The following is a 15,311-nucleotide window of genomic DNA, read 5'->3' on the forward strand; positions in this document are numbered from 1 at the left end:
CTTTGTTCACCAAAATGGGTGTGAACCTGACATGTGAGACAGCTTGGAGAGTTGGCAAGCCCGATGCACCCACAAGGCCACTTGTGATGAAGCTCCGAACAGCCATGGATAGGAAGACCCTCATGAGCGCGAGGGTGACCTTGAAAGGAACCCGGATCTACGTGGACGATGACCTCACCCTCCTACAGCAGGAACACTGGAGGGAAGGTATGGTACACGTCATGGCAGCGAGAGAAGTAAGGAAATGGGCTGCATACAGGGATGGTAGGGTGATCATCCGAGAGAGAGGAGATCAGGACCAAGGGGAGAAGGAAGAAAAGGAAGAGAAAGAAGAGGGTGAATTATGATAGTGTCGGGCCAATGGGACACAAAGTGGACTGAGAATTGCAGTGTGGAATTGCAATGGAACACTTTGGTCTGATCCGGGTGGTTTCTCGGAGACATACACTGACAGAGACATGGTCTTCTATAATGAGACACATGAGAGCCCCGAGAGAGGACTGCCCACTATGACAGGATATACATGGGAGTCATCTCTTAGGAAGGAGACGAGGAGAGACACTGGTATGCGGGGCTCAGGGGGAGTGGCTATCCTCTTTAGATCACACATGAGACCTCTCATATCAGTGCCACGGAGAGAGGAGCATCCACGATACATGTGGATACGAGTCCAGCTACCCGACGCGCGACCGATTCTCATAGTGGTGTGTTATTTCCCCCCAGATACTTCATCCTATGCACGTGAGGTCACCATAGAGGGGCACATCCCATATGAGTCGATTCAGGATGAAATTCTCCAGGTAGGGGGACATCCTCCTTCTTGGTGACTTCAATGCACGCACAGGGAACAGGCAGGTGGGCCTATTGGACTTTGTATCGGATTCCCTCATAGTCAGCTGAGCTCGGGATAGTGAGACACTCTGCAGATGCACCACAGGTGAAAGAGTATGGACGAAATCTACTTGAGCTAGGGGCGGTCCATGATTTGATCATTTACAATGGTCTTCAGAGATGGCCATCATCTGGTGGTCTCACTTGTTTCCCGCATGGCGGATGGACAAGCATAGTGGACTACCTATTGGGTCCCTTGGCCTTTACCTCACAGATATACGACTTTATTGTGCCCCCTTCCCCACTTGGTGCTGATCACTCGTACTAAGCCTTTTGTATCTCTACCACTACGCCACTCACAGGGAGGGTCCCCCCCATGCCCCTTCGTGTAAGGTTCACTTTGATGTGGACCCCATCTATGTGAGCAACCTGGCGAAGGGGTTTTCAGCCCCACTACTTGGAGATGATGTAGACCTCACCCATGCAAACAACCTTGCCACAATAGTCATGGATGCAGCCATTAGGTCTTTTCCCACGACTCGATATGCACGTGCCTCACTAGGGAAGATGCCACAGAATCCTTGGTATAATGATGAGTGCAGAGAGACGAGAGCTCACCTCACACGTGAGCGAGCCCTTGGCCACTTGACATCACCCGAGGCACAGCGTATCTCACGGCGACTGATACGCCGTAAGCGGTGATCCTTTCTCACCCGCAGAATGGACGAGGTGATCAATTCATTTTTGGGGATCCCACCATTGGCTAGGGTCTTCTATCAAAGGGGAAGCCACCTATACCCGTCACAGACCCAGGTGTTTGGCACACTTATGCATGCTCTCTTTATGATGTCCCGATGCAGGCACCACCTGATATGTCCACTATGCCCAGGCCCACCACTTGCTACTTGTTCACTGCACAGAATGTGCAGGCTGCATTGAGTCGGCTTCATAACTAGAGAGCACAATACCATGAGGGGCTACGAACTGAGCATTTCGATCATGGATAGGAGGTTTTGGCTCCGGTCCTAGCACATATGTTCAACCACTCCGTATGTCACGGTTTCCCACCCTCATGGAGTACCGCTACCATAGTACCGATACACAAGGCAGGTGACCCCATGGATATTGGAAACTATCACACTCTCATGATTGGCCACACGCTGGCCAAGATCTATGGATCCATACTGGAGAGGGAGACCAGCAGCCATACAAAGGCACATGGGTAGCGTGCTCTAGGGCAATTAGGTTTCCAAAGAAAACACTCCACACTAGACCACATCTTCATCCTAAGGACTATCATTGAGGAGGCGAGGCCGAGACGCCAGAAAGTCTACGCTTGTTTTGTAGACTTTCGCGATCCCGCATTATCTGGAGACTACAGGATATGCAGATTCCTGAGGTTCTGACCTAGGGAGTGGTGAGCCTATACGAGTCTGTCAGATGGAGAGTTCACGTCTCAGGAGGCCTATCAGACTGGGTTGAGAGAACGATCGAAGTAAAGTAGGGATGCCCTCTCTCATCGACTCTCTTTGAGCTCTACATTGATGAGATTACATCTTTCATAGACCGTCTAGGAGGCGAGGGACCATCACTAGCAAACTTGATGATACAGATTCTACTATACGCAGATGCCATAGTCCTTCTGTCATCTTCGGTAGAGGGAGTACAGAGACATCTAGATGCCCTAGAGGTGTTCTGCAGAGGGAGAGACCTGATGGTTAACCTTGGGAAGACCAAGGTCATGATCTTCAACACCTCTTACACAGAGCTTCACCAACATAGCTTTACATACCAAAGTCAACTAGTGGAGATTGTGCAGTCCTACACATACTTGGATGCAGTTTTCATAGGGCCAGTTTTCATGATGACCCATGCAACCAAAGCACGACTCACACGAGGGCACGGTGCTTTGGCCCGACTAGAGCGACAGTGCTTCCAGGCGCACTTCCAGGATCCACCAACGAAGTGTTGGCTTTTCGACACTCTAGTGAGACCTTTTTGGGGGTGTGATCTTTCAGCAGCGGAATGGAGGAGATTTGAGTGGCTACAGGTGATTATGGGCTCTAGGATGATTCGGAGTAAGCCCTCGGTCCCCCATCAGATAGTACAGACAGAGTTTGCCATGACCCTCTCCAGGTTGATGCCATTTTTCAGACAGTGACATTCCTCCACAGAGTTTGGGACCTACCTCGCGAGAGACTTACGAGGCTGGCACTAGAGTCTTCCATACGACTAGCAGAGAGTGGGGTAGGTATAGCATGGTATGCATGCATCATCGCATGGTTTGCCAGTCACGACATTCAGATGGATCGGCTTCCCCCGTTTTAGTATAGCATGGATGCATCGCCTGAGTTAATCCCACGTAACTGCATCATACGGTTAGATCTCCTCCAGTTCTACACATCTCGCACTTGGGGGGGGGGTACCAGGAGCTCCCCACCAAGACCCAGCTCTGCTATGACCATTTTCTGAGAGTATCGGAGGATGGGTCATCATCAGACCTCAGTATTCGAGGACAGAGGAGTCTCACTTGTGCTGAGAATTGCCATCGGACAGATGCGAGTCTCGCCCCATCAGATGAGCAGGGAGAGCTGCAGGCATACCCAGAGAGCAGCGGACTTACAGGCTGTGCACGATGGGTCGAGACAGAGGAGCACTTTCTATGTGTTTGCCCAGCCTACTATGAGATGCGACGAAGCTACCACTGCCTTTTTCAAGAGGGGCACGGCTTTGGCCCACTCTCACGACTGATCCACTTCCAAGACCAGGTCTGTATTGGGCTCTACCTGATGGAGATGCGACAACACAGGGAGACGCTACTACGACATATCAGAGAGCAACATGATGGGACCACCGCACCACAAGGTAATGAGGTAGACCGAGCGCATAGATAGGTCACAGATTTCTATGCATTTCACTCGGCTCCAAGGCACTCTGGGGTAGAGGAGGAGGAGCTAGCCGACATGAGAGATACATGGATCGGTGGAGAGCCCCGACATAGCATTGCTAGACGAGGGACATAGAGACCGTACTCGACGCGACATAGTAGTCCAAATATTGTAGGCTTGGGTTAGGGAACATAGGTGGCTTGTGGCTTGGCCTACCATGAGAGAGCTCTATGCTTGCATCTTTATTTTATCAGGAACTAGTATGTGCAGATACACCTAGCAAGATTCAGTTTCAAGAAGAAAGATTATATGCAGGCAATGAAAAGCAAAAGAACTACAAAATGAAAGAGCGAGCTGATCGTTTTTTTCCCCTATTTGGAATAAATGTGACAATAGGAACAGGTGTGTCTGCCTTGGAAGGTGTATACATGCAGAGGCCCTTGTGGGGAATTGTATCCACTCATGAGAAGGCATGCCCACCACTTGGCAAGACAGGTGGCCTTTCCAGGGGACACTATGCCTTGTTGACACACCTGGGAGGAATCATATCCAAATATCTCTGGGTTCTTCCTCTCTTTGTCACAACCATTCAATAGTGCCTGTTTAAAAAGGATAGTTTTCTTCTTCCAGTCCTGTTGCTGTAATTTACTGCTTATCACAGGATTTATGACGGTTTATAATTAGATCATGAGAAATGAGATAAGGTATTGTCCAGTGAATTTGTACGTTCTACAAAACATGTATCATTGCACTTACATGAATGATTGCTGTTCTAGATTCAATGTTACTCCTAGCACCAGTCACAGATCTAAAGAAGGTAGGAGGTTCTCTGAACTGTCAGCTATTGTACACCTTTTTTATTCAAGTTGTGTCATGCCTTAAAGGGATGTTATGCTAATGGCTGACGGTAGTACAACATTTTCTGTGTGGCATTATGATATGTCCTTTGCAAAAGGGGGTGTGTCTATAGACAACTTTAGATGAGTATATAGAGTTTGCCATGGAGTCTGAATGCACATCAGAGGGGCAGGCAGGTGCCAATCACGTTCTCCTGGTGTTCGTAAAAGTTATTATCATGATATAATCCCCAAGGGCAATGGGGAAACAAAATCTTTCCTATGGATATGTGCTGCAATGCCTGTTTTAAAGGCATTATGCAATTGGGAACAATTCTAACGTCAGAGTCTTACACAAATATTTTGCAAGAGTTTTGCTTTAATGACCAATGCTTTGGTCAGGTGCTGCTAATTTAGGCTGAGGTACTGTCATTAACCTGTCTTATTTACTATAAGTTTGGGATTGTTTGAATATCATAGCGAAGGTAGTCATGTGATTTGTTTTTGCTGTACTTGGCTACAGAAATACAGTACCGCCTAATTATGCTTAAATTCAACATCAGGGAGAGTTATGTAATTCATGGTCATTCATAAGCTAGATTTTGTGTCTCAAAACATGGGCACGTGCTATTTCAGGGGCCAAGTCCAAAAGCAGCCATGGAGCTCTTGAAGCTGGAAAGTATCCCGGAGATCATCACGCGGCATATGACAAAAGGGTATGTGCCTCTCAGTAGCTAGTCCCTTTTCTTTCTTTCAATATCAGTATATCTCTAGAAGCGTGAGCAGTGTTTTTTTTAATTGATAATTCCAGCTACATGCATCAAAATAAGCAGTTTATGAAGTATGGCTAATTTTCTCTACCATGTTTAGAGCACGGTCGCCCATTTTAGGCTATCAATTCTCAAGAGTGAGGATGGTAGGATAGCCTACTTAGGGGTCTTTGGAAAAAAAAAACATTGAGCTTGAGTAGGCGGAGAGATTATGTGAAACAAAATCCATGGATTACTCCTTGCATCCTTGGCTTTCTCAGACAAAGATGTGTGTTAAACACTAACTTCTATCTACTGGCGAATCACGGGAGAAGCACCGATGTTATTCCACCCAGCCAACCTTGTTGAAAACGGGAGAGCTAACAGAGAATTCGAATCTGAAAAAAACATACGTGAACACTTCATTCTCTTCTCTCTCTAGCTTCAACAAGCCCCATCTCCCTAGATGGATCTAGATGCCACATGTCATCATCATAGGGCCTTCCTAATGCAACATTTCACCCCTCTCTTGGGATGCTTTAATATCCTTTGCCCCTAGGCACATTCCTTGCATTAGGCCCTTAGCCTTAGATCCACCTAGTCTGGTGCTATCAGCCCTCACCTAGGACCTTGACATTAATTCCCTCCCGATCATTTACATGAAGCGCAAACAAATAATTACAAACATAGATTCTTTAAGGGAAATGTCGGTTGATTCTTCCGAGGTCATGCTACCTCGGCTAGAGCGTAACATTCCTTCCCTCTTCAGACATCAGCGTCCTCGATGATAAAGTCTGGGAACACTCTCCGCAACTACACGGATTCCCAGGTAGCTTCGGATAGAGGCTGACCATGCCATGCAACCAACACCGTGGGTATCTTCCGATTTCGTATCTGCATTGTTCCTCGGTCGAGGTGACACGTCCCAGCACTCCTGAAACCCCTGATCTGCAAAACAACCACACACAACATCAGAACTGAGCAGGCTGCTCACCACCCAACCGTGACATCTACGGGATGTGATCCCGAATCAGAAGATGTCCCCTCCGAGCCACGAGCTGAGCTACTGGCACGAACTCCCAATCAGATCCAAACCAGCGTGGTGTCCCATACCACCAGGTGGCGCTGTGAAGCCCTGGATCTGCCACTGGGCCTTGGGCTACGCTAAGATGCAGGCGCGCGTCCGCGACTCAATCTAGGATCAGACCTGGCACCTGGGAACGAGACTTGCTCCCAACTGCACACTGAGAACTGACCCCCCTGGGCCTCTTTTATAGACTTGGGCCCCGGCGCCAAAAATAGCGAAGACCTATAAATAGTTCGTACCCTTGCCACTCAACCCGAGAATCAAGCCTGCCTAGCTCTAAGCCTCCCAAGGCTAACCTGAGCTAGTTCTGTGTACCTAGTACACGTCAGATACCAATCCGTGCACATGACATACTCCCCCTCCTCTAAGAACTCACTCCTGAGTTCGCTAAGAAATCCGGAAATGTTCTTTGGAGGTTTTGTAATGTCTCCCATGTTGCATCCTCCTCAACACGATCCTTCCACTTGATCTTGTATTCCGTGATAGTACGATTACGAATCTATCTTTCACGAAATTCAAGAATACATTCAGGTTCGTGAGGAATAAAAGTTAAATCTGTAACTTCTATAATCTCATGAGGAGAAACAAGTTGATCATCTGTACCCAAGACTTCTTTCAGTCTACTGACATGAAAGACTGGATGTATTTTAACATCAGGAGGCAATTCTAGTCGATATGCAACTGGTCTAATTCTTTTAATGACCTTGAAAGGACCACAGTATCTGGGGGATAATTTCGGAACCAAACTAGTACTTAGGCTCTTGGATTCCTTAGGAATTCTCAAATATACCATCGTTCCTACAGAGAACTCTCTGGGTGAACGCCTCTGGGTGAACGATGTCTATTAGCATAAAATCTGTCTCGATCTTGGGCACTTCTAATAGACTCCTTGGCAAACTGCAACATTTCTTGCATATCTAGCAAGAAATTCTTAGCAGCATCATTTTGAATCCCTTTTAATCCAACCATAACTGGTGACTTAGGTTGAAACCCGTACATAAGCATAAAAGGACTGTAACCCGTACTAGAATGCTTTGCACTGTTGTAAGCAAATTCAATCATAGGTAGATAATCTTCCCATGAAGACTGTCTCTTAGATACATATGCCCGAAGCATGTCTTCAACCAACTGGTTGACCTTCTCTGTACTGCCATCGATTTGTGCATGATCCGAGGAACTCATACTTAGAGTAGTTTCCAACGTCTCAAATACAAGTGTCCAAAAGTTACTTGTAAACTTTGAGTCCCTGTCACTGACTATGTCAGATGGCAAACCATACAGCTTAAACAAGTGGTCCACAAACTCGTGAGCCAGCTGAACAGCTGAAATAGTTGTTCTAGTAGGTAGGAATCTAGCCATTTTTGTCAAACGGTCGACTATGACCCAAATAGAGTCATGACCCTTGCGCGTTCGAGGTAAACCAGTAATAAAATCCATGGAAATACTTTCCCATTTATTACCTGGAATCTGTAAAGGCTGTAATAAGCCCGCGCTTCTAAGGCGTTCAACCTTAGTAACTTGACAAATCCGGCAACCTACTACATAGTTCTCTATAAATGCACGCATCTTAAGCCAATAAAAGGTATGCTTCACAAGAGACAGAGTCCTATGTATACCTGGATGTCCCGCACTAGGAGCATCATGACACTCCCAGAGAATCTTGGATTTAAGGTCCAGAACATCAGGCACACAAATCTTTTCATTCCGGAACAGCAAGCCGTTCCTAATCATCCACTGACCTCTCGCCGCCTGTATCCTAGGTGGCACAATCCCTGAGTCCTGGTCAACCATGGAGCTCCCATCCTGGACTCTCTGCCAATAAGAACTGAAATGACTATCAGTTGCGTATAGCCCTCTCAAGGATTGAAATAGGTCTGAGGATATTTCCGTAAATGATAAAGCATTTACAAACTTAACTCGACTTAAGGCATCCGCCACACCATTCAACGAACCCTTACGATAACGTATTTCGAAATCAAAATCCTGCATTAGTTCTGCCCATCTAGCTTTCCTTCCCCTCAATTCTGATCCATCACACACATACTTAATTGTCTGATGATCAGTCAATACAAGGAACTTTGAACCATACAAGCAGTGTCTCCAAACCTTAAGAGCATACACTACAGCATAAAGTTCATTCTCGAGTGTGGGCCATCGATACTGAGTGTCGTCTAGCTTCTTACTCTCGAAAGCTACAGGTCTGCCCTCTTGGAATAGAGCTGCCCCAATCGCATAATCACTCGCATCGGCCTCCAAAACATAAGGCCGGGTAGGATCGGGTAATGCAAGAACGGGTGCTTCCTTGATAGAAAACTTCAAGGTTTCAAAAGCCTTGTTCATTGCATCATTCCAAGAAATCGGCTGGGTAGACCTGCGTCCACGACCTTTCAATATGTTGGTCAAGGGTGCCGTGATATGTGAATAATCACGCACTGACTTCCGAAGAAATACCGTAAATCCTAGGAAAGAACGAAGTTGTTTCACAGTCTGAGGGATAGGCCATTCTAAAACCTTCTGGATACGATCCAAATCAATGCTAATACCTTCAGAAGAAATCTTGTGTCCTAAGTAAATGATCTCCTTCATAAAGAAGTCATATTTACTCATCTTGGCATAAAGTTTATGCTGTCTTAGAACAACTAAGACAACCCGGAGGTGTCCTATATGATCCTCAAGCGTTTTACTATATACCAAGATATCATCTAAGAACACTACAACAAATTTGCCCACAAAATCCCTGAACAAATCGTTCATCATCTGCTGAAAAGTAGTAGGAGCATTGGTCAAACCAAAAGGTAATACGAGGAACTCGTAATGACCATACCTAGTCCGGAATGCGGTCCTATCTATGTGTTTAGCATAGATACGGATTTGGTGATAACCCGTACGTAAATCAATCTTAGTGAAATACTTCGCTCCGACCAAACGGTCTATCAAATCATCGGAATGAGGTAAAGGATAGCGGTTCTTAATTGTGACTTTATTTAATCGTTTATAATCTATACACATTCTCCAGGAAGAATCTTTCTTCTTTCTTAAGAGGACAGGTGCACCCCAAGATGATTTACTTGGGCGGATATAGCCCATATTCAGGTAATCCTGAAGCTGGATAGCTAACTCATCCTCCTCTACCTGGCTCATCCTATAAGGTGGTACACTGATAGGTTGAGCCCCTGGGACTAAGTCTATGCGATGATCTACTGCCCGTTCTGGAGGTAAACCTTCCGGTAGTTGAGCTGGGAATACGTCCTTAAAATTATCTAACAACATTCTCAATTCCCGGTGTTCACATTCTTGTTAATTACCGAAACAACAAATGAAGAAAGTGGAATCAAAACACACTGATAGACATCATAATGAGAATCGTTTAATATATTCCGAAGCTGCATCGCAGATACAATAGGCCCCTGAGAAGGGGGAATTTGATCACACTGAATACAAAATTGGATGTCCTTATCTACAAAAGAAAGCGTGTGCTCCGTCCATCCGATCTGAATATTGTGGGTTTTAAATCACTCTATCCCGATCAGCAAGTCTACATGCTCCAGATGCATAACATAACATGTAAGAGCTCCCGTGTAGGCCTGAATCCGGATAGGAAGCGCTTCAACCTTGCGATCCCAAAACTGCTTCCCAGCTGGAAGCTGCACCTTGTAGGTGTGGTCGCTAGGTACTGTGGACAGCCCCATCTTCTGCACAAATTTGTAATTAACAAAATTGTGAGAGCTGCCCGGATCAAAGAGAATGTGAACCTATTGGTCCTCCATAAACTCGGAAAAGATCATGGGAACCAAACAACGAAGTATTGAAAGTACAATTACAAGAAAGTGGGCAGGTAATGACATTTACTGAAATACCTGTCATCGCGACTTGGTTCGCTCCCTTGGCTGCGGTACGTGGACCCGCCTCGAGCTTCAGTCCTAGCACCAACTTTTGGTTCTTCCGCTTAGGACACTCATTCTTTGTGTGGCCCCGCTCCTCGCAATAGAAGCATCGGCCTTCTTTCTTGAGCCTGAGAGTGCGAAGGAAACGGGCCTTACCATTCTTTGCTGGAGTTAAGCTTTTCGTGGAGGCGTTGTCCGTAGACTTCGTCTCCGCAATACCAGTCGTATGCTGAAAGAACTTGCGTTTGTTCTTTCCACTCGTATCGGTAACTGTGGTTGCCTTGGTACCGGCCATGGTATCATCATATATGCGTGCATATGTCATGGCCTCCTGCAACGTTGTGCACTTGTTGTTCTTTATCTGCAACTTATAGGAGTCTGGCAAACCATCCACGAAGAAACCTAACAAGGTCACTGGATCCATTTTAGTGGCCCTGGTTTGCAGATCCCTAAATCTTTGAAGATAAACTTCAAAGGTCAAGTTTAATTTTGACATATCGAGGGCCTTGAGCTTGCCAACGATATCGTAGTCATCCTCCTTCTTCAGGAACTCCTTCCTGAAGATGCCCTCAAAATCTGTCCAAGTATCAGGCTTAGGCTGGAGTTCTTTCCACCATAGCAAGGCTTTACCTGACATAAACCCTGCTGCAAGCTGAATCTTTTTCTCATCTGGATAGGGGTGGAATTGGAAGTGTACCTGCCACTTGTGCAACCAAGTGTCAACTACCTGCTTTGTTCTTGACTTTTGGTCACCCGGAAAAGGATCTGGAGTTATATTCGGGCCTAGCACTGAAGCCATGGCATCCACATGCGTGAGTGCCTGTACAGTGCTAGCCAGAAGAGTGAGAGTTGCTTGTATCCCCTGGAGTTGTTGTGTCAACCCCGATTGATTAGCATTGACCTGCTCGAATTTGCCATCAAGAGCAGTCGTAAATTCACTGAAGGCTTTTTTAGTTATCAGGTCGTCATAGAGACCCTGATCCTCCTCTCCCACAGGAGTGTAATCCAAGTCCTGCTCTCCCATGGTGAACTCGGGATTTTGAGCATCAGACATGGTTGAAATCTGATTTGAATACAAACTGAGAGAAATAACTGACTGCAACAAAGCACAGAGGAGGATGGAGCAGAAGAAAACCGTCCCGAATGATGCTGACGGAAGGAGATGCTGGAACCTGGCGAATTGGAAGCCCACGAATCCCGGGACCTCTCCGAACCCGCAACCGGATGCGCGTGCTGCTGGAGTAGCTGTACGGTCTGCTGACGCAGGCTGTACGGCTGCTGACGCAGACCGTACAGATGCTGACGGAGGCCGTACAGTGCTGACGTAACTGTATGGCGTCCGTACAGTCTGCAGGTACAGGTGCACAGTCGGGGTACGCAGCAGCAGGTGCAGGGCTGACACAGATATTCCGTACAGTCTGCACGGGGCTGATGCAGAGCCTTCGATGGCTGCGCAGGCTGACGCAGGCAAGGTACGAGTGCTGCAGTCTGCTCGATGCAGAGCAGTGCTGGCGCAGGCAGGGTCGGATGAGGCAGGCTGGCGCTGAAATCGAGGTACTGCCTCGAATCTGTAGGCTGACTTGTGAGTAGGCTGGTACCCTGCCCCCACCTATATAGGGTGCAGGGCAGCCTTATTTGGAAGCTGAGCTTCCAAAAAAGGCCAAGCCCCTCTAGCTTTGGAGGGGTGCTTTTTTCGAAAAAAGCACCCCCTGCGCAGGCTGCAGGCAGCCCTATGCGCAGGCTGTTCGCAGCCTGTTGTGCAGGCTGTACACAGCCTATTGCGCAGGCTGTACTCAGCCTATTGCGCAGGCTGACAAGCCTCTCTTTGCCCCTGCCTACTCCGTACCATCACAGGCGCCACTTCCACGCCTCCCTTGCTGCTCTTTTCCGCCCCTCTCTCCTGCTTTTCTGCTCTCTCTCCCCTTCCTCTAGACTTCTCTCACAGGCCTTCAGGGATCTCGATTTTCTCTCTCTCCTATTCTTCTTAGATATCTCTCCACCCCTTCTATCCCAGGTAGCCAGCAAAAACGCAGCAACAGATTTCGAAATTTAGGGCATACCTGGAGGAGAAATCCGTCAAAAATTCTCGCATCAGAAGTTCCTACCTCAGGAGTTGGCTCTGATACCAACTGACACGTCCCAGCACTCCTGAAACCCCTGATCTGCAAAACAACCACACACAACATCAGAACTGAGCAGGCTGCTCACCACCCAACCGTGACATCTACGGGATGTGATCTCGAATCAGAAGATGTCCCCTCCGAGCCACGAGCTGAGCTACTGGCACGAACTCCCAATCAGATCCAAACCAGCGTGGTGTCCCATACCACCAGGTGGCGCTGTGAAGCCCTGGATCTGCCACTGGGCCTTGGGCTACGCTAAGATGCAGGCGCGCGTCCGCGACTCAATCCAGGATCAGACCTGGCACCTGGGAACGAGACTTGCTCCCAACTGCACACTGAGAACTGAACCCCCTGGGCCTCTTTTATAGACTTGGGCCCCGGCGCCAAAAATAGCGAAGACCTATAAATAGTTCGTACCCTTGCCACTCAACCCGAGAATCAAGCCTGCCTAGCTCTAAGCCTCCCAAGGCTAACCTGAGCTAGTTCTGTGTACCTAGTACACGTCAGATACCAATCCGTGCACATGACACCAGGATTCTTGTTGGTTTGCGCCTCACATTATCCTCTATCTCCTTACACCCCTGTTGTAATTCTAATATATAGGCTACCTTGCCTATTCTCTTTAGAATTAACCACGGCCCACAGTATCAAGGTGATAACTTAGCACACTCTCCTGAAGTTAACGACTTCGAGTGCGAAGGAACTCTGAGAAAAACTTTTTCTCCTTCCTTAAATACTCTTATAGACCGGTTTTCATCCGCATACACCTTGGCTCTATCCATAGCCTGGCGGATATTAGCTATCGCAATTGCTAGCATCTCCCGCATGTGAACCACAAAGTTCGCGGCACTAGGCACTTTCTAAGGTACTCCAACAATAGTTGGATTTGCTGGTCTATAACCATAGTTCAGCTCAAACGGACTGAACCCCGTAGAGGAATGTTTTCTATCATTGTAGGCAAACTCTAACAATGGCAACCACTTGTCCCATGTATGTTGCCTCAATGACACATATGCTCTCAGCATATCCTCTAAAGTCTGGTTGACTCTTTCCGTCTGACCATCCGTCTCAGGATGATCCCCACTACTCATTCGCAACTCAGTCCTTGGTGTCTCAAATACCGCTGTCCAAAAATGATCGGTAAATCTGACATCTCTGTCTGACACTATGGATTTAGGCAATCCATGCAGACGAAATATATGTCTAATAAACAAATCCGCCACTTGCGGGGTAGTAACAGACTCTCTAGTCGGAATGAAGCGAGCCATCTTGGTTAGATGATCAACCACCACAAGGATAGAATCATACCGTCCTTGGGTTGTAGGCAGCCCTACAATAAAGTCCATGGAAATGCTCTCCCACTTACTCAATGGTATTTCCAAGGGCTGTAAAAGTCCGGGTGGCTTCACCTGCTCGGTCTTACTTACTTGACACGAGAAACATCGTGTCACATAGAATGCCTTTGGATTGAGCCTATGGGTCAAGTGCACTTATGTGATGGTGTTCTATGCTTGAAAGCCTTGCGAAGGCTTAGTGAATTGGGGCTGCTTGCTCAGTTGCAGGGAAGGTCTCCCAGATGCAACTTGTAATCATTTTACTGTGAAATATAAAGAAATACCGAAAGGGGCGCCATGGTGTTTGGGGCCAATCGGGTGCACTTGTCTATGTTTGTTGAGCAAGGGCATTCTAGCCTCCATCCCTTTTTCAGTGGTTTTGTTTGTAAACAAATGGGTAAATGCCAAATGGTCATCATGCAATAGTTAATGGTCGTGGTATATGATTTGTGAGATGTAAATAAGTGCTGAAGTGATTAAAGGTTTAGTTCCACTGGCCTCTGAATGATTAGAGGCCGGTTTCAGCGATACAACTCAGCCCAAGGAGGGGAATGCAAGTAGTTCAAGTAAAAATCAGAAAAAGGACAAATGCAACTATTGCAAGAAGCAAGGACATTACATTGCAGAGTGTCAGAAAAGGATTGCCAATGAAAAGAAAAGGCCTTTACAGCTTTAGCAGTAATTTGTTGCCTCCACTGAAACTCGTGCTTCAGATGCACATGGTGGAGCTCATCTTACCCAAGGTGATAGAGATTTTGTGTTTGCTGCATTTAATGAGAAGATGGATGCCAGGGGGGGATTTGAATGCTGAAAATCAAACAAGGGATGCTTCCCTTGTTGCAAGTGATACATGGTATATCGACAGTGGTGCTACTAAGCACATGACTCCACTAGGAGTGGTTTGAGAGCATCACACCTGTTCATGGCAGACAGGTTGCATGTGCCAATGATGCTTCTCAAGACATCATCGGAGTTGGGTACATTCCCTTTCAGCTTGATAATGGGAAAGTTAAGTATATCCGAGATGTTTGGTATGTTCCAGATTCGAGGCAAAATTTGATTTCAGTTTCAAACATTGCCCATGATCAACATATGTTGGTCAGGATAACCAATGCAGGATCAAGGATCCAAAGAAAGTATATGAGGTTGTAGCAACAAGCACATATGACAGCGGCTTATACAAGCTTGATGCTCAGCCTTATGATCAGAAGGTATTGGCTGTAGCAAACACTTTCCAGGCTGATTTATGGCATGCTAGGTTTGGACATGTCCATCACAGGGCATTGTCCTACTTGTATAACAATAATATGACTCAGGGAATGCCAAAATTGCAGCAACCAGCAAATGAAGTCTGTGAGGGGTGTGCACTTGGCAAATTGCATCGCTTGCCATTTAGTAAACAAGGCAGGAATTGGGTCAAGGGAACTAGAGTGTTGCAGATAGTGCACAGTGATGTATGTGGCCCCATGACTATACGCACGCATAGAGGAGCAAGGTACTTTGTGACCTTTATAGATGACTTCTTCAGGTTCACATGGCTTTTCCTCATGAAGAAAAAATGTGAGGTGTTCTATTGGTT

At 46.8% G+C, this 15,311-nt stretch overlaps 1 protein-coding gene across 2 annotated transcripts in view; it reads left to right on the forward strand.

Moving 5' to 3' along the window:
* LOC147905071 (importin subunit alpha-9) overlaps positions 1 to 15,311 on the forward strand; it is a 93,568-nt gene that overhangs the window by 49,821 nt on the left and 28,436 nt on the right. For both annotated transcript variants that reach the window (XM_087389981.1, XM_087389987.1), the window contains exon 6: positions 5,192 to 5,271. In XM_087389981.1, coding sequence (XP_087246107.1) covers positions 5,192 to 5,271 — 80 coding nt within the window. The remainder of the gene's footprint in view (positions 1 to 5,191; positions 5,272 to 15,311) is intronic.

Source organism: Dipteris shenzhenensis, chromosome 2 (assembly GCF_047967505.1).
Source record: "Dipteris shenzhenensis isolate YYH24624 ecotype China chromosome 2, Dip_SZ_1.0, whole genome shotgun sequence".
NCBI classification, from domain to species: domain Eukaryota; kingdom Viridiplantae; phylum Streptophyta; class Polypodiopsida; order Gleicheniales; family Dipteridaceae; genus Dipteris; species Dipteris shenzhenensis.